Source organism: Elgaria multicarinata, chromosome 20, assembly GCF_023053635.1.
Source record: "Elgaria multicarinata webbii isolate HBS135686 ecotype San Diego chromosome 20, rElgMul1.1.pri, whole genome shotgun sequence".
Taxonomy (NCBI): domain Eukaryota; kingdom Metazoa; phylum Chordata; class Lepidosauria; order Squamata; family Anguidae; genus Elgaria; species Elgaria multicarinata.
In genome coordinates this window covers 14,401,738-14,426,208 of record NC_086190.1, presented here as the reverse complement: position 1 = coordinate 14,426,208, position 24,471 = coordinate 14,401,738, and the positions used below count along the sequence as shown (strand labels likewise).

The 24,471-nt window shown below is 45.9% G+C and overlaps 1 protein-coding gene across 1 annotated transcript; it reads right to left on the bottom strand.

Annotated features, from left to right (window-relative positions):
• Nucleotides 1–1,527: 1,527 nt before the first annotated feature.
• On the bottom strand, nt 1,528–16,829 carry PERM1 (PPARGC1 and ESRR induced regulator, muscle 1). Its single transcript, XM_063145088.1, has 4 exons — nt 16,689–16,829; nt 11,437–13,390; nt 4,929–5,042; nt 1,528–1,678 (listed from the first exon to the last, which is right to left on the bottom strand). Exons 2-4 carry the CDS (start codon nt 13,388–13,390, stop codon nt 1,596–1,598), a joined length of 2,151 nt encoding a protein of 716 aa, XP_063001158.1. The 5' UTR covers nt 16,689–16,829; the 3' UTR covers nt 1,528–1,595.
• Nucleotides 16,830–24,471: the final 7,642 nt, after the last annotated feature.

The window sequence follows — 24,471 nt, the reverse complement described above, 5'->3', positions numbered from 1 at the left end:
TCTGATTGATTAGTAATACTTAGATACCATTTAATATAATAAAATCTCTTAAAGTGGGGAAATAGGCATGCAAGCAGTGTTAAAGATCAACATTGAATGGCAGTACTTTACATTGCTATCGCTATGGTTTGGAAGACAACTTTGTACACAGAAGTGCATCGCTAATAATGGTGTAGGAGTCAATTTGGAACTGCGGGCGCTTCCTATAGCCAAACTCTCAAGGAAAGTCTGAAAATCCAGGCCGCTGTGTTGATCCATATCAAAAAACCAGTTCTAGAAGTTTTAATCTCCACCTGCCGGCAGGTCTTTTCAAAAGCTACTGGGTCTTACGTGAAACGCTTTGAATATTCAAAAGAGGAATATTAATGCACGCTACGTATTGTTTCTTTAGTTTATAGTGGAATATTTGTAACAAGCGTGTTCCAAGTTCATGTTAGAATCCCAAAGGCAAGTAGAGTTGAGTCAACCTTTCTTCTGAACCATAGAAGGCTGGGGGCTGGAAAATCATAAAATAAAAACAACTGAAGTGGTACCTTTTATTGACCCAACCTCCTTTAGGGTGGGAATGTGCAAACTCTCCAAGTTACACAGAGTTCTTCACCAGACAGCTTTGTCACATTAGCAACTTTTCACCCACCCAGCAAACAAGGTCATTTCCTGATGCACGCATCTTAGCTAGAGATTTGTGGCCTTTGATTGTTAGAGCTCTTCAAAACATATATCAAAGAATCATACGTTGCTGTAATGTTCAAAAAATCCATCAGTTCTGTTCCATCTATATTGTCTTTCGTAACAAACAAGTCTACCTTTTCTGTCCATTTTCCCTTCACCTACGCTGTGGTGAAAGAACAGGAATCTTAACGTCTTTATGCAAATAAAACATAAAACGTCAATTTTCTCACTCTTACGTAAGAGGATCTTTTATTTAGGACATTGCCTGTCTCGATCCTAACTGTATTTCCCTTCTCTTTATACGTGTTGCTTCTATCCTCAGTGAATAAAGTGAACCATCTTTCTCTTCAGTCTTCTTTTTAAACATTCATTTAACTATATGGAAGACGTCCATATTTTCAAGTTCTCCATCCTCCTAACCCACATCTTCCCTCAATTGAAGGCATCCTGTTTGATCAGTCCTTCTAGTGACTTGCCTTCTAGAATTTTAGTGTGTGTTTTTAAACTGTCCATGAAACCCACCTCTAAATCCTTTCAACTTCCTTCTCAAAAAAAGGAAACACTTCCCAGTTTTCCCTTGTCTGTTGCATGCAGCTGACTAGCTAGCTACCAACCAGATGGTTGCTGGGTTATTTATTTACAGACTACCTTCTTCCAAGGGTTCATGATATATTTCTGACTGAGACAGGAACGGAGGTTCTGGACTTCTTGGTTGTACAGTTGGAGCCAAAATCTAATTTCCGTGGAGGCCTGTATCGTTCCATTCTTTTTGCCTCCTTCACTAAGAAGGGGGTTATAGCACTGAGTTCAACAGTCCAGGAAGCCTACACGTTAAAATGCTGGTCCCTTGCCTCCAAAGAAACCATGGTACTCTTTCCAAATCGTCCTTGATGACCCATTGGGTGGGATGGGGTTGATTCCTCTTAAGTTCTGTGCTGTCCTTCCGTGATGATCTGCCGCCTGAAGTAGCGGATGGCTGAAAAGGTGCCAAAATTTGCCAGCAGCACTGAGGGGGAAAAAAGAGAGAGAGAGAGAGATGCCCCACGCAATGTAGGCAGAGATATCAAAGAAAGGCAAATTGTTATGTTGTCTACAAGAAATTAAGCAGCCTAGTCTTTCTCTCTGAGAAGGGCAATGGGCCAAGAATTTGCAAATTCTGCACAAATCTTTCTTTCTTTTCTTTCAAGCGCTCCAAATGCTGCATCCTACATAAGGTCTAACATCTGCACAAGCTCTCTTCTTTTGTATAGTTCATGCCGCAATTGCTCCTTATTTTTTTTTATTATTATTATGTATTCTGCTGTTTCAAGGCATGGGGAGGGGACAAAGAGTGGAAGATTCCCCCACTGAAAATCTTGAGATTTCCCAGACATCACCCACACTCTCAAGCATATCTTTGCAATCATGAGGACTAACAACTTGGCTTTTTTAAAAACAACAACCAAAAACTGGGGGTTCTCAGGAAGATGAATTCTTCACCCAGTACTCATATTCAAATGGTAAGCTGACTTCAGTCTTGTGTGGTCTGGTTTATCTTGTTCTCTGGTTTATCTTTACTTTATACAATCTCTCATGGTCCTCTGATGTGTGCTAAACACCTACCGTATTTCTTTGATTGTAAGACGCCATCGATTGTAAGCCGCACACGAATTTCAGTACCACCAACAGAAAAAAACAACCTAAGACACACCCGCGATTCTAAGACCCACTCCGTTTTTAGAGATGTTTATATGGGGGGGAAAGTGTGTCTTAGAATTGAAGAAATACGGTAGTTGATGTCTTACTAATTTGAGGCATGGCTCTTCTGTGTTAAGCGATCCTGAGTCTACACTTTTGCTTAAGAACCTGAGAAGTACACCTTGCTGGATTAGATCAAGGTCCACCTAGTTCTGCATCCTTTGCAAGAATCTCAGGACTCAGCAAGCACTAGGCTGCCCATTGGAAATTCGTCAGCAGTACGACTGTTTGTTTCTATTCATTTCAATTATTCGTTCATCGCTCTTCAGCCATGGCTCTTTTTATTGCATGAGAAATTCCAACAAAATTGAACTGTAGGCCAAGTTATATATCTAGCTTACCTCTGGAACATGTGAATTGCATGGACCTGCAAAGGTTTACATTTTCAAAAGAAGGCCTCCTGCTATCTCTGAAGTTTCAACTAATGAACTCATGGTGAACGTCAACCACAAGCATCAGGGAAGATACTATAAAGTTTACAGCCAACGAGACCACATCACCCCTGACCTCTTCCAGCTTCATTGGCCGTCAGTCCAGGTCCGGGCCCGATTCAAAGTGCTGGTGTTAACATTCAAAGCCCTAAATGGCTTGGGGCCAGGCTATCTGAAGGAACGCCTCCTCCCATATGTACCTGCCCAGACCCTAAGGTCATCCTCAGGGGTCCTTCTCCGTGAGCCCCTGTCAAAGGAAGTGAGGCAGGTGGCTCCCAGGAGGAGGGCCTTCTCTGCTGTGGCACCCCGGCTGTGGAATGAGCTCCCTAAGGAGGTTCGCTTGGCACCTACATTATATTCTTTGAGACGCCAGTTGAAGACCTTTTTATTCTCCCAGCATTTTAACAGTCTATAAATAAATTTTAACTTGGTGTTTTAAATTTGTATTTTAAATCAGTGTGGATTTCTGCATTGCTGCTGGGTTTGTTTTTTTATCCTGGCTGTGTTTTTATCTTGTATTTTATTATATTATGCTTTTATGCTGTTTGTTTTATATTTTGAATGGTTTCTATGGTTTTAATTTTTGCAAACTGCCCGGAGAGCTTTGGATATTGGGCGGTATAAAAATGCAATAAGTAAATAAATAAAAGTTTACATTAATTTCTGATCATACTTCTAAATGGCCCTAACAGTAAACAGCAGCAACAACAGTAAACAACATGAAATTCCCTTCTCTGTACAACCATTAAAGATACAGGAGTCCTGTCCTCCTTTTCATACAGTCACCTTAAGTCAAGGAAATTCTGCTGTGACTCCTGCTACGGGTACTTTGGAATAGTTTAGTCACTCCCAACGCACAGGGACTCAATGGAATTGTGCCCTATTTATTTATTTATTTATTTAATTTATATACTGCCCCATAGCTGAAGCTCTCTGGGCGGTTTACAAAAGTTAAAAACAGTGAACATTAAAAAGTATACAAAATTTAAAACCATCAAAAAAATATAAAAACAACAGTATAAAACAGTATCCATTTAAACAACAACAGTTGTGGGTCCATTAAAAAACAAACCAAGTTAGCATATGTTGTTAAATGCTGTTAAATGCCTGGGAGAAGAGAAAGGCCTTGACCTGGTGCCGAAAAGATAACAATGTGGGCGCCAGGCGAGCCTCATCGGGGAGATCATTCCATAATTGGGGGGCCACCACTGAAAAGGCCCTCTTCCTTGTTGCCATCCTCAGAGCTTTCCTCGGAGTTGGCACTCGGAGGAGGACCTTAGATGTTGAGTGCAGTGTACGGGTAGGTTCATGTCGGGAGAGGCGTTCCGTCAGGTATTGTGGTCCTAAGCCGTGTAGGGCTTTATAGGTTAAAACTAGCACCTTGAATTGGGCTCGGAAATGTATAGGCAGCCAATGCAAGCGGGCGAATCAGTGTTATATGTTCGAACCTTCTGGTTCCAGTTATCAATCTGGCTGCTGCATTTTGCACAAGCTGCAGCTTCCGAGCCGTCTTCAAAGGCTGCCCCACGTAGAGGGCATTGCAGTAATCTAATTTGGAGGTTACCAGAGCATGGACGACTGAAGCTAGGTTACCCCAGTCCAGATAGGGGCGTAGCTGGGCCACCAGTCATTGCATGACTGTATGAGTTACTTGATTCTTTCCAGACAGAATGCTCATTTAGGGCAGTAAAACTGCGGAAACAAAACGGACCCAAGGGCAGGTAATTCCTATTCTTACATATGCTAAAAGGAAACGTCATTTTAAGTATAGGAATGTAGTTTGCATTTCTTTTTGATACAAAGAGCCAATTGTTTGGAAGGAAAGGGAGGCTGTTGGAAGAGGAGGAAGAAGAAAAGGAGAAATAACAGTGGAAGACAGATGAGAAAGAGAGAGAGAGAGAGAGAGAGAGAGAGGGAGGAATGGGTAAAGAAAAAAAGAAACTGTTCTTGGCATTCTTTCTGCTTTGTTCCAGAATGTAACCAGTATGTTAACATTCCTGGGCTATCTCTCAGACTTAGATCTGCCCCCCTTCCCCAAATCCACCAGAAGCAATGCACCGCCCACGCCGAGGCCTTGCGATACATTACCAATCTTCCAAGCATCTGGAGCCTGCAGGTCGGAGGTCTTCACGGCCCACGAAGCAAATGCCATGAAGCCCAGGCACATATCCCTCTGCGTGAAAACCGGCTGGAGCGGCTTTTCTGGGAAGGAGAAGAACCAAGATGTTGGAAAAGCAGGAAGGCTGCCTCCAAGAAAACAGTAAAGCAGTACTAGGGTGACCCTATGGAAAGGAGGACAGGGCTCCTGTATCTTTAACAGTTGCATAGAAAAGGGAATTTCAACAGACGTTATTTGTATGCATGCAGCACCTGGTGAAATTCCCTCTTCATCACAACAATTAAAGCTGTGGGAGTTATATGAGAGTGACCAGATACAAAAGAGGGCAGGGCTCTTACAGCTTTAACTGTTATGATGAAGAGGGAATTTCACCAGGTGCTGCATGCATACAAATGACACCTGCTGAAATTCCCTTTTCTATGCTACTGTTAAAGATACAGGAGCCCTGTCCTCCTTTCCATAGGGTCACCCTATGCAGCAGTACCTCTCTCCATCATGTCACCCTCATGAAAACCTCAGCTCTCAAAAGATGAATACTTCCGGCTTTTGCCTTTTGGAACTCATCATTTTATTTTATTTTCCCCTGACATCGGGATATCTATCTATCTATCTATCTATCTATCTATCTATCTATCTATCTATCTATCCATCCATCCATCCATCCATCTATCTATTTATTACATTTTTATACTGCCCAATAGCCGAAGCTCTCTGGGCGGTTCACAAAAATTAAAACCATAATTAAACAACCAACAGGTTAAAAGCACAAATACAAAATACAGTATAAAAAGCACAACCAGGATAAAACCACGCAGCAAAAATTGATATAAGATTAAAATGCAGAGTTAGAACAGTAAAATTTAAATTTAAGTTAAAATTAAGTGTTAAAATACTGAGAGAATAAAAAGTTCTTCAGCTGGCGACGAAAGGAGTACAGTGTAGGCGCCAGGCGGACCTCTCTGAGGAGCTCATATCTATCTATCTATCTATCTATCTATCTATCTATCTATCTATCTATCATCATAAAACTTGGACCAGCTTTCCTCCGCCTGAGGATTCCATCACAAGGGTTTTCAAAGGGTGCTTTTAGGTGTCACATTAGAACTGCACAATCGGATTGCAGGTTGTAATAATCCGGAAATCCACATATTACTTTTAAATTCTGAGACACAGTCAAGAGTCCAATAAGTTCTGACTTTTCTTGACTTGTCCTTCTTCTCGTTCTCACATCCACCCACGCCCCAGTCTGCCCCAGTTTGCCCCACGGTATATTTTCTATCGTGGTAGCTGTGTTGGCCATTGTGAGTGGCCATGTATGGGTGGAAATTTGGTTATCCTCGCTACTCCACACGAAAGTAGTTGCATTCGTTGTTATTTATTACGGTCTCAGACCAGCAAAATCAACACCAAAACATGCAAAGGGTAGATAAAAAGTGACATAAAAACAAAATACGGCTTAGTGAGTTGCTTCTCTCAGGAGGATTGCAATGTTATTTTTCTAATTTGCATTGAGGCCATGAGAAACTTAGAGACCCTTTTTCAGTAATATGGGAGGACACATCCCTTAAACAGATTAATACCGACGTTGTGGAGTTACATCCAGAAAAGGCTGTTAATAAAGGAAAGATTAGCTTCTTTCTGCATTCCTCATACATGTTAAAATGCAAAATGTTATGTTCGACAGATTCTATTGCTCCAGAACCACAGGGACAGCTCTGTTCATTAACTGGGATTTTACTAAATCGTCCTTCTAGTAATGCTGATGGCAACACATTAAAGCGAGCAAAGGTAAATGCTCTCCTTTACTTGGAAATGGTTAAAGCATACAGATATGAAGATGCAGTGAGTCCATAGTTATTACCTGCGGGATCGCCTTCTCCCGTACAATCCGCCTCGCACACTCAGATCCTCTGGGAAGAATCTACTTCAGTCAGCAAAGACTAGGCTGACAACCATTACCCAGAGAATCTTTTCTTCTGCTGCTCCCAGACTGGAATGGCCTGCCGGAGGAGACTCGTCAGCTTGACAGCCTTTTAGCATTCAAGAAAGCTATCAAGACTGATCTCTTCCGGCAGGCCTATCCAGTAGAATTTTAGGATATTTTAGTATGTTTTTAGGATGCTTTTAGGATGTTTTTAAACAGTGCATACCATGTTTTTAATCAGTATTTTATGCTTGCTGTTGTTCCATGCCTCGATCCAATCGGAGAGGCAGGTAAGAAATAAATTATTATTATTATCATTATTAAAATTATTATAGAGCAGTGGAGAGCAAGATTTGTTAGCAGCAGTTCTTAAATGCTGTAGATCTGGGTCTATTAATCTTTGAACAACAAGAGATTGGGCCTTCTGGAGTCCATCCTTGCCCACAGCTTCCACAGAGAAGCCCAGCCTAAGTAGCTTCTTCCTCATCTCTCTCATCCAACGAGTGACATAGGGATCTGAGAGCAATAAAAAGAGATAGCTACCAGTAGGGTGACCCTATGAAAAGGAGGACAGGGCTCCTGTATCTTTAACAGTTGTATTGAAAAGGGAATTTCAGCAGGTGTCATTTGTATATATGGGGAACCTAGTGGAATTTCCTCTTCATCACACCAGTTAAAGCTGCCCTCTTTTAAATCTGGTCACTCTAGTATAGCTCCTGCAGCTTTAACTGTTGGGATGAAGAGGGAATTTCACCAGGTTCTCCATATATACAAATGACACCTCCTGAAATTCCCTTTATAAAACAACTGTTAAAGATACAAGAGCCCAGTCCTCCTTTTCATAGGGTCACCCTAGCTACCAAGAGCTGCCAGGAAGTGTAGCCGTAGCCATTTAAAGGCCTCGATCCATGCCTTGCATTCAACTGATCTAATACCCACTTCCAGATAAATGGCTAGGGAAAGTAGTTGCAGAATTTCCAAAGGAGCCATGAGTTAGCTGCCATTATTATTATTATTATTATTATTATTATTTATTTATTTATTTATTTATTTATATAGCACCATCAATATGCAGTTAATGAGCCCAAACAACAAAGGGGGGAAATGTACAAATGGGCCAAAACCAGGCGAAAGGAGTCGTAGAAGGAGAAGAAGATGAGGCATCCTGTGTGTAAAGACGTACACAACAGACAGGCAAATTTTGTTTGAGAGACACATTGAGCCTATGAAAAAACACACACACATCAGTCTCTATGATGAACCAGCTATCTCTTGTTTAAGGCTAAGCTGGAAAATATTTAGCTTTCTCAAAGAACTGAGAGAGATTAAACGATCTCTGAGAGACCGTATCTTTAGTATCTTATCACAGCCATTTATGTGTCTCGTTTTCCCAGCGTTAAATGTTCTGTTTTCAAATATCTGTAGGTCGATTTAGGGTGGAAAAAAAGTATCTGCGTCTTGAGCCTGCCCTGGATACTTTATCGGTAAAATCTACTAGTAGGTCTGGATACTGCCGTACCTCTTCACTTAGGGTCATAGAATCATAGAATAGCAGAGTTGGAAGGGGCCTACAAGGGCACCTTGCTAATGAGGTCACAACGGTGGCTGTGATGACTCTGTGATAGGGCATTTGGCACATGTTCAAAATCACTCTCACATCTACTCTTCAAGTTGTGCCATCTCCAGTATCAGAGGCAGTAAGCCTGTGTGCCCCAGTTGCTGGGGAACATGGGTGGGAGGGTGCTGTTGCACCATGTCCTGCTTGTTCATCCCTGGCCGACAGCTGGTTGGCCACTGTGTCCATAGCTAGACTGGGCGAAATCCCGGGGTGATCCCTCAGATCGTCCCTGTGCGTCCACATGATGCACAGGGGATCCCGGGATCAGGGAGGGATCATCCCTCCCTTGCCCCGGGATCTCGCCTTCCCCTTTAGGCCCAATTTTTCTGTGGTCTCAGTCTGAGCCCGAGACCGCAGAACGTGTGGCCGGGTGCCGTGGTTTGTCCCGGCTCCTCGTGATTCCTCGCGAAGAGCTGGGACCCGCGCACGGGGCACAGCACTCCTCAGGAGCACTGCACCCATCGGGGTGGGGTGGGGTGAGCGAGGAAAGTTTTTTTTAAAAAAAATACCTTACCTTTTGCACACGAGTGTTCGTGCGCTGCTGCTTCTTTAAGAAAATTTAAAAATGGCAGGCGCGACGCCTCTCCGTCTGAGGTCATTGCACGCTGCGTGTAAACAGAGGAGGGATCTCGCGATAAAACCATCGCGAGATCTTCACCCCCTGCATCACGGACTAAACAGGTAGGTCTAGCTAAGGCCTGTGTGAACAGAGTGCTGGACTAGATGGACCCTTGGTCTGAACCAGCAGGGGCACTTTTTATGTTCTTATATGTTCTGATGTTCTAAGTAAATGAGCCTCGTGTGGCGCAGAGCGGTAAAGCAGCAGTTTCTGCAGCTGAAACTCTCCCCGCGGCCTGAGTTCGATCCCAGCGGAAGCTGGTTTCAGGCAGCCGGCTCGGGTCTTCCATTAGCCTTCCATCCTCCCAAGGTCGGTAAAATGAGTACCCAGCTAGCTGGGGGAAAGGGAATAACATCCGGGGAAGGCAACGGCAAACCACCCCGCTATAAGGCCTGCCAAGAAAACATCAGCGAAAGCAGGCGTCCCTCCAAGAGTCAGTAATGACGCAGTGCTTGCACGAGAGATTCCTTTCCTTTCCTTCTAAGCAAATAGATTGCTTTCTTGGTGCCCTTCTCAGAGACATAGGGATATAGGGAGCTGCCTTATACTGAGTCAAACCCTTGACCCATCTAGTCCAGTATTGTCGACACTGACTGGCAGGCAGGGTCCTTTCCCATGCTGTACTTGGAGAACCCGGGGATTGGACCGTTTGCCTGCAAACCAGTTCCTCTCCCTCTGAGCTACCGCCTTCTAATTTCACTCCAGCACATAGATGTTGTGCGCACTCCTTATGCCTGCTTTCCACCCAACAGCAAGGACCAAAACAAATGCTTGCATTGCCTTGAGGTTCAGGGCCATGAATGGCTTTTAAACCGCCAAAGGCCAGTTTTTTGTTTTAACTCAGTGAGCTGTGTTTGCTCATGTCCTTTGAGACCCTCTGGAACGCACAGTATTCCTTTGGTAACTTCCATGCTGCAATCCAAGGTTGCAAGTCCAATCTCATGCACACTTAAGGTGGGAGTAACCCAAAAGATTTGCAAAGGTCTTAACCTTCAGGGCACGTTGTGAAACTTAAACAATGGGGTCGTATAGCACTTTAAAGACGAGTAAATGTATTGTGCCATCAATACATTTACTCGTCTTTAAAGTTCAGCGTTCATGGACTTCAGTCCTTGAACGCTTATGCTGTCATATATATTTTTTAAAAAAGCATTTTAAGGTTCTATGAGTCTCCTTGTGGTTTTGGATGAAAAACAGACTAACCGGGCTACCTCTTTGGAAGTGGTAAAACGTCAAGCTTTTCGTTTTCTGTGTGGGTTTCCTGCGTCGATCTGTTCTAGCACATCAATTAAGGCTGGCTGATTAATTAGTCACCACCAAGGCAAGAGGACTTTGTTATGCAAATAATGAGGTCACCCGTTTAGTTCAGCTTAGAAATGAAGCACCGGGCAAGAGATTTGGAAATGATCAGACTAGGGGTGGGTGGGAATCGCGTTTCATAGAATCATAGAATCATAGACTAGTAGAGTTGGAAGGGGCCTATAAGGCCATCGAGTCCAACCCCCTGCTCAATGCAGGAATCTACCCTAAAGCATCCCTGACAGAGGGTTGTCCAACTGCCTCTTGAATGCCTCTAGGGTGGGAGAGCCCACAACCTCCCTAGGTAACTGGTTCCATTGTCGTACTGCTCTAACAGTCAGGAAGTTTTTCCTGATGTCCAGCCGGAACCGGACTTCCTTTAACTTGAGCCCGTTATTCCGTGTCCTGCACTCTGGGAGGATCGAGAAGAGATCCTGGCCCTCCTCTGTGTAACAACCTTTGTTACACAGAGGAGGGTGGGAATCGCATTTCATAGAATCATAGAATCATAGAATAGCAGAGTTGGAACGGGCCTCAAAGGCCATCGAGTCCAACCCCCTGCTCATTGCAGGTATCTACCTTGAAGTATACCTGACAGGTGGCTGTCCAGCTGCCTCTTGAAGGCCTCCCTGCCGTCGCTTGGTCTCCTGTTCCTGACCCACATTAGGGAGAAGCAGCTTCCTCTTTCTTCACACGGGGGAAGAAAGAGGAAGCAAGCAACGGCCACGGGGCCCATTCAGTGGGCGGTTTTTACCGCGCTGCTTCTCCTGCACACAGCAGGAAATGGCGGCAAGTTTCATCACAGCCAAAAGAATCGCCTTTTCCCCGTCCTTTTTGTGTGTGTGTGTGTGATGGAAAAACGAGCTGAAGGAGCGGGAGGCGTGCAGCGTTGTGAAAACGATCCGTGAAAATCTGTGAGTAATGAGCGTGCGATAAATCGCTCGTCTGATGACGCTCTAACAAGTAGTTAGAGCCAGAAGCCCACCTACATAACGGGGGGGGGGGGGGAAGTGGTACCTGGTTCCATAACAGCCATTCTTAGCTCTTCCGGTCTTGGTTGGCTTTTGTCCAGGAGATTTGGAGCCAGGAGCACCAACCTCCCTTGGGATCCCCTTCGTAGCATTGCCCCATGGACCGTGGGCTTGGGTTGGAAATGGCGTGCTGGTCTGCATAGGAGGGATTTTAACGCTCTGACGGCCTTCTTTGCCTCTGAGGCTGGCACGCTCAGGAAAACCGCCCTCCAGTTTCTTTTGTCCTTTGCACTGCTGGCAAAGAAGTGTTCGTACACCTCCGGGACAGAGATGTGCATGGCGTCATCCGTCGCAGTGGAGTCTAGGTCCTCCGTGCCACCAGGTGGAGCCAAACGACAGTCAGAGCTGAAGGTCTCCAATGCTGTATCTTTGTCCCCACGACCCCCTTTCCCCCGGACCTCAACGACTTCATTAAAAAAATATTCGTACATTTCAGGCCCGTACATTTCGGGCAGCTCCTGGTCCGCGACTGAGACCCCTCTCCCCTCCCCCGTCTTTCCTCCCTCTTCCAGGGGGTCATCACAGAAAAAATAGTCATACATCTCTGGCGATGTCATGGCGGTGAAATCGCTTTCTGGAGAGTCCTCTAGTGTCAAACAAGGGGGAATGGACTCCCCAAAGAAATCGGATCTCTGCCCTCCTTGAACTATAGTATGAGGCTCCTCTTCAAATGGTACAGCCATGCCAGGATGGCGGAGTGGTTCCTCGCTATCCTTCCTTGCTGCCCTTCCTGCTGATGCAGAAGGTTCTCTGTGAGTATCCAAGGTTCTGGAATCAGTTGCGTGTGTTGGTCTTGGACATCTGCTTCCCTCCGGTTCGGGAAATCGTTGCACCACATTGTCACAGGGAGAGCTGCCCAACTGGGCTAGGACGCCACTGCTTACGTCCTTACAACGGCTGGCTCCCGACTCATCTTTGAGGTTGACGGCATTCTCTCCTCTCTTGCTCTCCTTCCCCACCGCGCTTTCTCCGTGCCTCTCCGACAGCGGGTCAGGAGGTGCCACGTCCCTCACAACCGGAGCCGAATATCCGTGAAACAGGAGAGGCTTTTCCTGGAACGGTGGGGCCTGTGTCACCAGGACGATCTGAAGAGGCTTAGCACCCTTCTCCAGGCGCTCTGCTCCTCCGGGCTCTGCGGAAACGGGAGAAGCAAAATGCACAGAACTCGGATATGCCGCCGGATCTCTTAACACGTCTGAGTTCTCAGAAACGGCAGCGCTTCCTGTTGGAAAGCGGGTGTCCGTAGAGGCAGTCTGGGAGATATCACCTTTGGGGTGTTGTGACTCCGAACAGAGGGCAGCGCTTTCATTTTCTCCGACCGGCCCATCCATCCCCTTTACGGTATCGAGGTTCATAAGCAAAGCACACGCAGGTCTTTCTGCTGCCTCCTGCCCTGGGCTGTGCTTTGGAAGGTCCCTCTTTCTGACACCAGTAGCTGCCACTGCTGGTTGGCGACAGTTAGGATTCATGGGCCTGTCTCCTCTCCCTGATTCTTCTTCCTTGGCAGCAAACTCAACTTCACGTTCTGTGGCAGGTCCTGGCAGCCCGGGCCGACTTCCCAACGGCTTCGAAGTCACGCAGGGCAGCTGACCTTCCCCGGTCCGGGAAGGCTGAACGAAAGCTGTACTGCCTCGCTTGTTGTTGTTGCATACAAATCTGCTGACCGAGCCCGGATTGGATTCGTCCTCGCCGCCAGACAAAACCTCTTCTGCGAGCGGGTGTCCACGTGGGAGGCAGCTGGCTGGGTCCTGGGCCAGGACGGGGCCCACCCTCACTGGGATCAACCTGTTCTCTTCGGTTTCCCCTTCTTCAAGGTCGCTAAGGAGCTGTTCATCTGCGGTGGCCAGGGCTGGCTGGTTCAAGCTGCATTCCTCGGAGGCCAAGTAGAATTCAGTCCAATCCCGGTTGTTCAACTGGATGCTGTACTCGAAATTTTCCATCTGGGAAGGGACAGGTTTGTGGAGCTGCAGGGACAGGAAAAAAAAGGCAAGTTTCAGCGAGATCAGAAAAAGAGCTTCATCCGACGTACCTGTTTCCCTCGAATTATCCCCTACAGCAGTGTTTCCCAATTAGCTAAGTACTGCGGACCCCTTGTTTTTCAAATGCCAAGCCATGGACCCCCTACTTTTGAAAAAATTGTTATCTCTATGGTAGTTACCTGTGCGAAGCAATTTTTTGGAGAAAAGAAGGGGTAGCCCCTCAAACGCAAAGTATTTTAGGTATACTAAAAAACAGACCATACAATCTGTGATATTACCATGCAAAAATGACAATGGTTTAGTTAGGAATATAAAGACGAATTTAATTCTACTAACGTCTAGTTTACAATTGAACAAATTATGACATGCCTAGCAGCTACTAAACCTAAATGCGATGGGAGAAATCCTGCCTCTTTTTGTCCCGAACAATCCCTTCCACATCCAGTTCAATATTTCCTACTTTTAATCTCAAATCTGGATCAACATCGAGCCGATTTCTATTCTTGTTCTTCACATAACAAAATGTCGAAAATGTTGGTTCACAAAGATATGTGGAACAAAAGGGAAATAGATGTTTCAAAGCTTTTTCACCTAACTTCTTATAATCAGGAAAAACCGTCACCCAGAATTGGTCCAGTCTGTATTCTTTGAAAAATGATTTCAGTGAACCATCACAAGTCACGTCAGCAAGTGCATCTCGCTCTTCCGCAGAGAGAGTTGTTAGTTGTACATCACTACATTCAAAAGGATTCCTTCTCCATGAGTTTTCAGGATTAGGTGCAGGGAAGCAATCTCTGAAGCTAGTCGCTAAATCACACAGGTGCTCAGTGGTGTTTTATTTTACTTCTGGTAGGAATTCGTCATCAGTGGACTCCAGAAATGAATGGTGAATATGTGAATGGTGCCATGGACCCCCTGGGTGGGTTACACGGACCCCCTGGGGTCCGGGGACCACCAATTGGGAACCACTGATCTACAGTGCTAAGCTGTCGCCGTTGCTGTTGTTTCTACCAGGCGGCTAGATCCTTTGCATACCAGGAAATGGGTTTAAGGGGGGAAATGTAAAAAATCATAAAAAATCAACAGATGACCCAATCTGATTCAAATTTGGTGTACTTAAAGCTCTCCTTAATATCTATTACTGTGACAATTTTGATGTATTTATCTTTAAAGCTTACGCAGATGTAAGCATTTGTTTAATTTCTCTTCAAATCCTGCTCCTGCGCCCCAGGGGCCACTCGGAAAACGACAAATGATACGCTCGAAAACTAGTAGCAAAATATTGCGCTTCTTTTGGTTAAGAAGCGCAATTAAAGCAGGATGCGTGAGAGTACTTCACAATAAAAGCAGATTATAAGATGGAAAACTTCAGAGTCCTTTGCACGCAATTCACAGTGATTGCATAGTATAACGCCGGTGTGATAAAGCTGAAAGGAAGACTTTGCGCCTTGCAAGCGAAAAGCAGTGACCAAAGAGCTCTACGTACATTACCTTGGTAATCTTACAACTGTCTTGCAAAGCAGGCTGGTGGCGTGATCCTTAAATCACTACAGGTGGCGGAGCAGAGGCCAAGCTTGTGGCCTGCCAAAATCTGCCTGTGGAATTCCTGGCACAGATAAGTTTTAGATTTCTGCAGTCACAGCTACCCCTCTACAGCCACTCAGTGCTAACCGATGATTCATCCCTGCTCCTGCCAAAGCAGGCAATGGATGCACAGAGAAGTTTGCAATAGTCAGTGTTGGGTTCTGCCAACAAACTACCAAGATTTCCCATAATTCATCCCCTGTGTTCATCGATATGGCCTCCCCCCCACTGTTGAAATTTAGGCTGTAAACTCCTCAAGGCAGGGATCTGTCCGTATGGGTCAGGGTGTTCTATAAAGCACGATGTGTTTGTGTGTGTAAAGTATCTCACGCGATTTGGAAGCTATACTGCATTAATAGAAGTATAGCTTCCGAATTGCGTGAGGTACTGGTTCCTCTCTATTCGGTCCTGGTTAGGCCTCATCTAGAGTATTGCGTCCAGTTCTGGGCTCCACAATTCAAGAAGGACGCAGACAAGCTGGAGCGTGTTCAGAGGAGGGCAACCAGGATGATCAGGGGTCTGGAAACAAAGCCCTATGAAGAGAGACTGAAAGAACTGGGCATGTTTAGCCTGGAGAAGAGAAGATTGAGGGGAGACATGAGAGCACTCTTCAAATACTTGAAAGGTTGTCACACAGAGGAGTGCCAGGATCTCTTCTCGATCCTCCCAGAGTGCAGAACACGGAATAACGGGCTCAAGTTAAAGGAAGCCAGATTCCAGCTGGACATCAGGAAAAACTTCCTGACTGTTAGAGCAGTACGACAATGGAATCAGTTACCTAGGGAGGTTGTGGGCTCTCCCACACTAGAGGCCTTCAAGAGGCAGTTGGACAACCCTCTGTCAGGGATGCTTTAGGGTGGATTCTTGCATTGAGCAAGGGGTTGGACTCGATGGCCTTATAAGCCCCTTCCAACTCTATTATTCTATGATTCTATATTCAGGGTACCACTTTTCTTCCTTCCCCAAAACCCCTCCTCAGCACGCGTGTGGCCTTGCCATATCCTCAGATCCAAGGGTCATAACCAGCCTGCCTGCCACCCCAATCTCCCCCAATGCATTGCAATAATCCAAAGTGACCGATGCTTGAAACACTGCAGCCAAGCCATCTCGTCTAAGAACAGCCACCGTTCATGTCCCAGTCAAAGCTGGCAAAAGTCACTCTGAGTCACTAAGGTTATTTGGCCCTCTAATGACAAAGTTGTCTCTAAAGGTGCAATACACCCCCGTGCTCAACGGCCGAGAAAGGGACATGGCAAACGCCAGGGTCCTCTGATTAGAAAGTCTTCCCACCGCAAACGCAACCCAGTACCTATCTCACAACAGGCACTTCGTTGGTGGATAGCAGTCATCAGCAGGTGTGACCTTCAAGGCCTCGTCCTTCTGCTTACTGAGTTCTTTAGATCACCCGGTCTGGCAGGAATACTAGCTGTGTTAACAAATATACCCTCTCCTGTAGTTTCTCTCTGCTTCAGAAAAGCAGTTTACTTGTATCCTAAGCTCAGTTGCGTCTGCCTAAAAAGAGAGTTGGAACTTTTGGGTTATCCGAGGAGTTGGAGAACCTTTTGAGGGCAAAAGCGCAGCCTAGAAACAGAGTGAAAAGTCAGAGAGGCAGCGGCTGTCCCCGAGGGCAGCAGAAACAAACGCGATAAAGGGGGAGGGATGCCGCGGATCCTACCTTGCAGGCCGTCTATGCCGGGGACGCAGCCATGCTGAGTACAGCGCAGCAGAGTTTTCCCAGTGTGGCATGGTGCTGTGCCCGGGACCCTTGGCATGGGGAGGGTGGGCAGTGCAGCTTTGGAGAGGCTACTTTCACAGGCCAAAAATAGCCCCCTCCATCCCGAACCGGTCACATGAAATTCTATCAACGCAAAGGGCCACTCCAGAAATAGAAGACAAGACGCACGGAACACAATCTCTCTAATAGTGCCTGTTTATCAGGGATAGGCCCTCTTTTCTGGTAGACCACGGTTCCTATTTTGGTGCTGGGTAGAGATCTGGAGGATGCCTTTAGGAAATGTTAATCTGCTTGGCTCTGGAATTCCCTGCCAAGTAGACCCCTTCCTCCTCCTCCTCCTCCTCCTCCTCCTCCTCCTCCTCCTCCTCCACACACACACACACACACACACACACACACACACACACACACAGGGTTCATCTACAGCAGTGGTTCCCAAACTTTTTCAGGTCACCGCCCCCTTGGCTCCACAAACTCATGCCCAGTGCCCCCTACCCTACAGTATAAAAATCATTATTCGGACTAGCGGTTTTCAACGACCCACTAAGGAAGGTAAGAACAATAAAATTCAAAACAGTAACAATTAATTGAATATTTATTCAAAATCCAAAGCACCCGCTGCAGGCTTGCCAAGGGGGGAGGGAAAAGAGAGTGGACGCCTCTGTTTTGCAGCCGGCGTGGCAGGGCACACCAAGCAGGATATGTTCCTTCGTTAGCGTTTTGGTGCTTTTGAAACATTTCAATTCACCGTTAAAAGGACTCTTCTTAAACGGTATTAATACATGTGTGGATTCTTCCCCTACATGGCTTGGGACCAAACTACCTTCTCCCATAAAAATGTCCCTGGGTTTTAAGACCTTCTGGAGAGGCGCTTCTCGGAAAAGACCACCTCAAGCGCCCCCCTGCCACCCTTTTGCCTCTTAGCGCCCCCTGCCACCCCATTGCCTCTTAATGCCTCCCTATGCAATCCCACCGCCCCCAAGGGGGCCCACTTTGGGAACCACTGATCTACACCTAGCAGGATATTCCACTATGAAAGCGGCATGAAAGCGGTATATAAAACGCAGGAGCCACACTACTGCTTTAGAGTGGTATTGAAGTGTTCTGACAACTGTTGGGGCCCACTGACTTTCATACCACTTTCATAGTGTTATATCCTGCTTGGTGTAGATGTGTCATGGTCCCCAACAATTATCAGAGTAGCTCAGTAGCACTATAAAGCAGTAGTGTAGCTCCTGCCTTTTATATACCGCTTTCATACTGCTTTCATAGTGGAATATCTTGCTTGGTGTAGATGAGCCCAAAGTCTTCCTGCTGGCAGGCAAACACTTTTTTTTAGGCAGGCCTTTGGCATATAAACTAGTGGCTGGGTTCTTGCTCTCTCCCCAACCCAAGTTATGGTAAACTTCGGTAAAATTAAATTATGGAACTCACTACCACAGGATGTAGTGAGGGCCACCAATTTGGGTGGCTTTCAAAGGGGTTTGGATAAATTCCTGGAGGAGAAGGCTATCCATGGCTACTAGCCCTGATGGTTGTGTGCTATCTCCAGTATTTGAGGCAGTGAGCCTGTGTGCACCAGTTGCTGGGGAACATGGGTGGGAGGGTGCTGTTGCACCATGTCCTGCTTGTTCATCCCTGGCCGATGGCTGGTTGGCCACTGTGTGTCCAGAGGTCTGGACTAGATGGACCCATGGTCTGATCCAGCATCAGGGCTCTTCTTATGTTCTTTTAGCTAAAAGGGCTGAGTCAGAGAAACTTGCCATCCACCACACCAGACACTAAAAACACAAGTCTTGCAGCCAGCCGGATTCAAAAGTCAAAAGCGGGAAGTGCTATTTATAGCGTTACAGTAAAACCCACAATGCCACGTAAGATTTCAACACATGCCATCCATGGTCCATAAAGATTCCAGAAACACAGTCTGGGGACAGATGTATTTCGTTTCCACCTTTCAGCTTCCGGAGTTATAGCCTGGTATACTGTATGTCGTGGTGACCCTATGAAAAGGAGGACAGGGCTCCTGCATCTTTAACAGTTGCATTGAAAGGGGAATTTCGACAGGTGTTGAAATTCACCTGGTGAAATTCCCTCTTCATCAAAACCGTTAAAGCTGCAGGAGCTATAGTAGAGTGACCATATACAAAAGAGGGCAGGGCTTCTGCAGCTTTAACTGTTGTGAGGAAGAGGGAAATTCTCCTTTCAATTCAACTGTTAAAGACACAGGAGCCCTGTCCTCCTTTTCATATGGTCACTCTACTGTATGTGTCACAATACCCCTGCACAAGCCTCTTAAAAGCCAAAGTTTGAAATGCAAACAAAAGTTTCAGGGCTGAACCCAGTAAGCGTTGGCATTTAGAGACATGGCTGCTTCCTTTCCCTCCTGCGCTTTAGTTTGCTGAGGGGTTTGCTTTTTCAAAGAAGGAAGGGCAACGGCTCTACCATTAGGCAAAATGAGAGGGCTGCTTCAGGCAGTAGATACTGGGGTGGCGGTGATGAGGGCATTTGAACGAATGAATGAAATCTTTATTGCTAAAAGCGATAAGCCATCACAATTTGATATAATTAGAAAGATAAAATACAAGTTTTTGTTGTTTATTTGTTTCCGACTCTTCGTAACTTCATGGACCAGCCCACGCCAGAGCTTTCTGTCGGCCGTTGCCACCCCTCGCTCCCCCAAGGTCAAGTCTGTCACCTCCAGAATATCCTCCATCCATCTTGCCCTCGGTCGGCCCCTCTTCCTTTTGCCTTCCACTTTCCCTAGCATCAGCCTCTTCTCCAGGGTATCCTGTCTTCTCATTATGTGGCCAAAGTACTTCAGTTTCGCCTTTAATACCATTCCCTCAAGTGAGCAGTCTGGCTTTATTTCCTGGAGTATGGACTGGTTTGATCTTCTTGCAGTCCAAGGCACTCTCAGAATTTTCCTCCAACACCACAGTTCAAAAGCATCTCTCTTCCTTCGCTCAGCCTTCCTTATGGTCCAGCTCTCGCAGCCATAGGTTACGACGGGGAATACCATGGCTTTAACTATGCGGACCTTTGTTGTCAGTGTGGTGTCTCTGCTCTTAACTATTTTATCAAGATTTGTCATTGCTCTCCTCCCAAGAAGTAAACGTCTTCTGATTTCCTGGCTGCAGTCAGCGTCTGCAGTAATCTTTGCGCCCAGAAATACAAAGTCTGTCACTGCCTCCACGTTTTCTTTCTCTATTTTCCAGTTATCAATCAAGCTGGTTGCCATAATCCTGGTTTTTTTGAGGTTTAACTGCAACCCAGCTTTTGCACTTTCTTCTTTCACCTTTGTCATAAGGCTCCTCAGCTCGTCCTCGCTTTCAGCCATCAATGTGAGTTTAAAATAGAATATATATATATATCAAAATTATATCAAATTTTGATATATATCAAAATTACGAGAATATAAAGATGCAAAATCACATTACCATAAATCAAGAGCTCCCCTAAGGGGTACCAGACCAACACACATCTTCAGCTCATTACGATACTTTTAAATGGTTTTGATGCCTAGCTCTTAACTTACTTATAGCCAAGGCAAGTTTTGCAACCAGAGCAGTAATAAATACAGTATTGCCAGCCAGCAAGCTATAGACTTGCTCAAGGGGAGGTCAGTTAAAGGGAATGAAGAATGTAATTGAGAATTTCTGTCTAGGGGCCCTGTGGACTTTGAATGGGTTCTAATCTCCCATGAAGCTCACTGGGTGAATTTCGTCCAGCCATTGATTCTCAGCGTAGTCTACTTTGGGCTCCTTGGAGGAAAAGGTGGGATATAAATGTAAAAATAAATGTAATAGATAAATAAATAAATAATATATTCCATCTCTTGAGGCAGTTTGTTCCACTTTTGAAGAGTTCTTACCATTAGGAAATTTCTCCTTATGTTTAGCTGAAATTTGCTTTCCTGCAATTTTCAGTCTACTGAAAATCTGGGTGCTTTTAAAAAGTTTTGGTTTCCACCCAAACTTTTATTATATAGGATTTAACAACAGGATGCAGGATGTTATAATGTTCTAATCTCAAGAGTTCAGTTGGAACACGATCCATCTTGAAGCTGAATCTTCTCTTCAAGACAATCTATTTAGTTGAGAAGGTGTGATTTTTTTAAAATTAAAACTCTCTCTCTCTCTCTCAAAAATATTCTCAGAATCATGATCCTGGCTCATCCAGACTGAAAAGTAAAAAGGGAGACACACTTTTGGCTGAAGGTTGCCATCTGTTGGCTAAGCTGCAGAAAAGCAGTATTCCTTGAAAGAGACCCTATATTGATCTCTATTGATACTTTGGGGGTATGAAACAATTTTGTTCAACATAGAATCATAGAAAAGTATAGTTGGAAGGGTCCTAAAAGGCCATCAAGTCCAACCCCCTGCTCAATGCAGGAATCCACCCTAAACCATACCTGACAGACGGTTGTCCAGCTGCCTCTCGAAGGCCTCCAGTGTGGGAGAGCCCACTACCTCCCTAGGTCATTGGTTCCATTGTCGTACTGCTCTAACAGTCAGGAGGTTTTTCCTGATGTCCAGCCGGAATCTGGCTTCCTGTAACTTGAGCACCTTATTCCGTGTCCTGCACTCTGGGAGGATCGAGAAGAGATCCTGGCCCTCCTCTGTGTGACAACCTTTTAAGTATTTGAAGAGTGCTCTCATGTCTCCCTTCAATCTTCTCTTCTCCAGGCTAAACATGCCCAGTTCTTTCAGTCTCTCTTCATAGGGCTTTGTTTCCAGACCCCTGATCATCCTCGTTGCCCATTTAAAGAGCTACCCAGTGATAGGCTCAAGCTATTTGGTGTCCCCCTCCTATGGAACTCCCTGCCTCTGGAGCTCAGGCCAGCACCAACTTTGTATTCCTTCCAGCACCTCCTGAAAATGTTGTGGTGCAGAGTGGTAAAGCAGCAGTTTCTGCAGCTGAAACTCTCCCCACGGCCTGAGTTCGAACCCAGCGGAAGCTGGTTCTCAGGCAGCCGGCTCGGGTCGACTCAACCTTCCATCCTCCCGAGGTCGATAAAATGAGTGCCCAGTTAGCTGGGGGAAAGGTAATAATGGCCGGGGAAGGCAACGGCAAACCACCCCGTTATAAGGCCTGCCGAGAAAATGTCAGTGAAAGCTGGTGTCCCTCCAAGAGTCAGTAATGACTCAGTGCTTGCACGAGAGGTTCCTTTCCTTTCCCTTCCTTCTTTTAAAATGTACTTTTAATGTGTTTTTAATTCTGTTTTTATTGTATTTTATTTTGTCGACCGCTCCAAAATTCTGAATGAGGAGCAGTATATAAATATCGTAAATAATAATAATAATAATAATAATAATAATAATAATAATAAGAATTTGCTTGGCCACTGTGTGAACAGAGTGCTGGACTTATGTTCTTATGCTGTCCTAAGTAAGCCTTGCCAGGGACCCTGCTGAATGGTGTAGGGAATGGGAGAGAAATCCCCCCCTCCAAATTGGGCAGACCCATCTTCTTCGGTTCACAAAAGGAAGCTCTTGCATCCAACCCACTTGGGCCTAATCTACACCAAGCAGGATATTCCACTATGAAAGTGGTACATAAAAGGCAGGAGCCACACCAAGCAGGATATAGCACTATGAAAGCAGTATATGTTGTGTGTCAATGGGCCCCGACAGTTGTCAGTCCACTTCAATACTGCTGTAAAGCAGTCGTGTGGCTCCTGCCTTTTATATACCACTGTCGTACTGCTTTCATAGTGCAATATCCTGCTTGGAGTAGATTAGGCTTTGGTGGTTTTAACCCTTGTGCTTGCTACTTTGGCCACTAGATGTCACCCAAGGACAGAGAGATGGATGACTCCCTATATATAGACAATTTTGGTGAGGTTGCAGGATAAAGCACCTTGATTCTCCAGAAACCACCAGTCCAGGGGTTGGAACTACTTGACCCCTTCCACATAGCCAGATTCTAGTGGTGGAAGCTGTCGCAGTTATGGGCCATATAAGCTCTGGAATGGATAATGTCAAATATGCTTTAGGGTGGATTCCTGCATTGAGCAGGGGGTTGGACTAGATGGCCTGATAGGACCCTTCCAACTCTACTATTCTATGATTCTATAATGTGGAATTAATTCCCGGCTGTGGAATGAGCTCCCTAAGGAGGTCCGCCTGGCACCTGCACTATATTCTTTCAGACGCCAGGTGAAGACCTTGTTATTCTCTCTGCGTTTTAACAGCCTACAAATTCAGTTTCAACGTGGCTGTTTTAAATCGGTCTCTTGAATGCGTATTTCTGCACTGCGGCTGATTTTACCCCGGTTGTGCTTTTTATATTGTATTTTACACCCTGCTTTTAGACGGTTTGTTTTATACTTTGAATGGTTTGAATTCTTGTGAAGCGCCCAGAGAGCTTCGGCTATTGGGCGGTATTAAAAAAAAAATGCAATAAATAAATAAATAAATAAATAACGCTGCCTTGCACTAAACTAGTCTCGCTAGCCCACTGTGGCGTACTATGACCAGCAGCTTACCATGGTCCCAGACAGTGCCAACGTCACGTTTTTGAGGGCCGTTGAGATAGACACCCTCAATGCCTCCCTTCTCCCGGTGAGTCTACCTTCTCACTGCCACTGTCACCAGCTGTTCTTCCTCCTCCTCCTCTTCCTCATCATCATGGCTCCCCCTTGCTTGCTGGACAGGCAGAGAGCCAGGGAGCGAGGAGGCCGTGGCGTCTCCTGCTTCTTCTCACCACCACTGTTGACTGGGCTATGAGTGAGATGCAGGTGAAGAAGCAGGTTGCGGTGATGAAAAGGGGGAGCAAGTCCAGAGGGCTCTTGCCAGTGGATCCCTGGTGGGGGGTGGGCCCTCAACGTGGGTCCAACCACGCCTACCCTTGACACCACCCTGCCTCGAAATGCTGGCTGTGGGTTATATCCTAGAGCAGTGGTTCCCAAAGTAGGCGTTACTGCCCCCTTGTGGGCGGTGGGATTGCATAGGGGGGCATTAAGAGGCAAGGGGGCGGCAGGGGGGCACTCGAGGTGGTCTTTTCCCAGAAGCGCCTCTCCAGAAGGTCTTAAAGCCCAGGGACATTTTTATGGGAGAAGGTAGCTTGGTCCCAAGACATATAGGGGAAGAATCCACACATGTATTAATACCGGTTAAAAAGAGTCCTTTTAATGGTGAATTGAAATGTTTCAAAAGCACCAAAACGCTAATGAAGAGACATGCCCTGCTTGGTGTGCCCTGCCACGCTGGCTGCAAAACAGAGGCGTTCGCTCTCTTTTCCCTCCCTCCCTCGGCAAGTCTGTGGCAGGTGCTTTGGATTTTGAATAAATATTCAATTAATTGTTACTGTTTTGAATTTTATTGTTATTATCTTCCTTAGTGGGTCGTTGAAAACTGCTATTCTGAATAATGGTTTTTATAGGGTAGGGTAGGGGGCACTGGGCATGAGTTTGTGGAACCAAGGGGGCAGTGACCTGAAAAAGTTTGGGAACCACTATCCTAGAGCAAACAAAGGGATGACCAGGCAGAGTCCTTATCTTCCATTTCTTGTGCAGCTGATTATTTTCTCTCTAGGCAGAAACCTTCCTCTCCCTGGCTGTACCCCCTACCTGAGTGAGAATCTGTTCCACATCTGCAAGATTCAATTAGTCCTCTCACAATGCTCCCTCCTCTTCCCACCCCCCGCCTCTCTGCTCTTCGCCAGGGCCTACCAAGCAGAACTACATTCTGAGCGGAACAGGGGGGTTGGGTGGTGGTGGAGA

What these genes read in the sequence shown, in the direction of transcription:
- PERM1 (XM_063145088.1), bottom strand. Translation starts at nt 13,390, where the DNA reads ATGGAAAATTTCGAGTACAGCATCCAGTTGAACAACCGGGATTGGACT. An exon ending in AATGGCTGTTATGGAACCAG is followed by an intron (nt 5,043 to 11,436) that starts GTACCACTTCCC and finishes TCTCCTTCCCAG; the next exon opens with AAAAGCCGCTCCAGCCGGTT. An exon ending in TCCAGATGCTTGGAAGATTG is followed by an intron (nt 1,679 to 4,928) that starts GTAATGTATCGC and finishes TTTCCCCCTCAG; the next exon opens with TGCTGCTGGCAAATTTTGGC.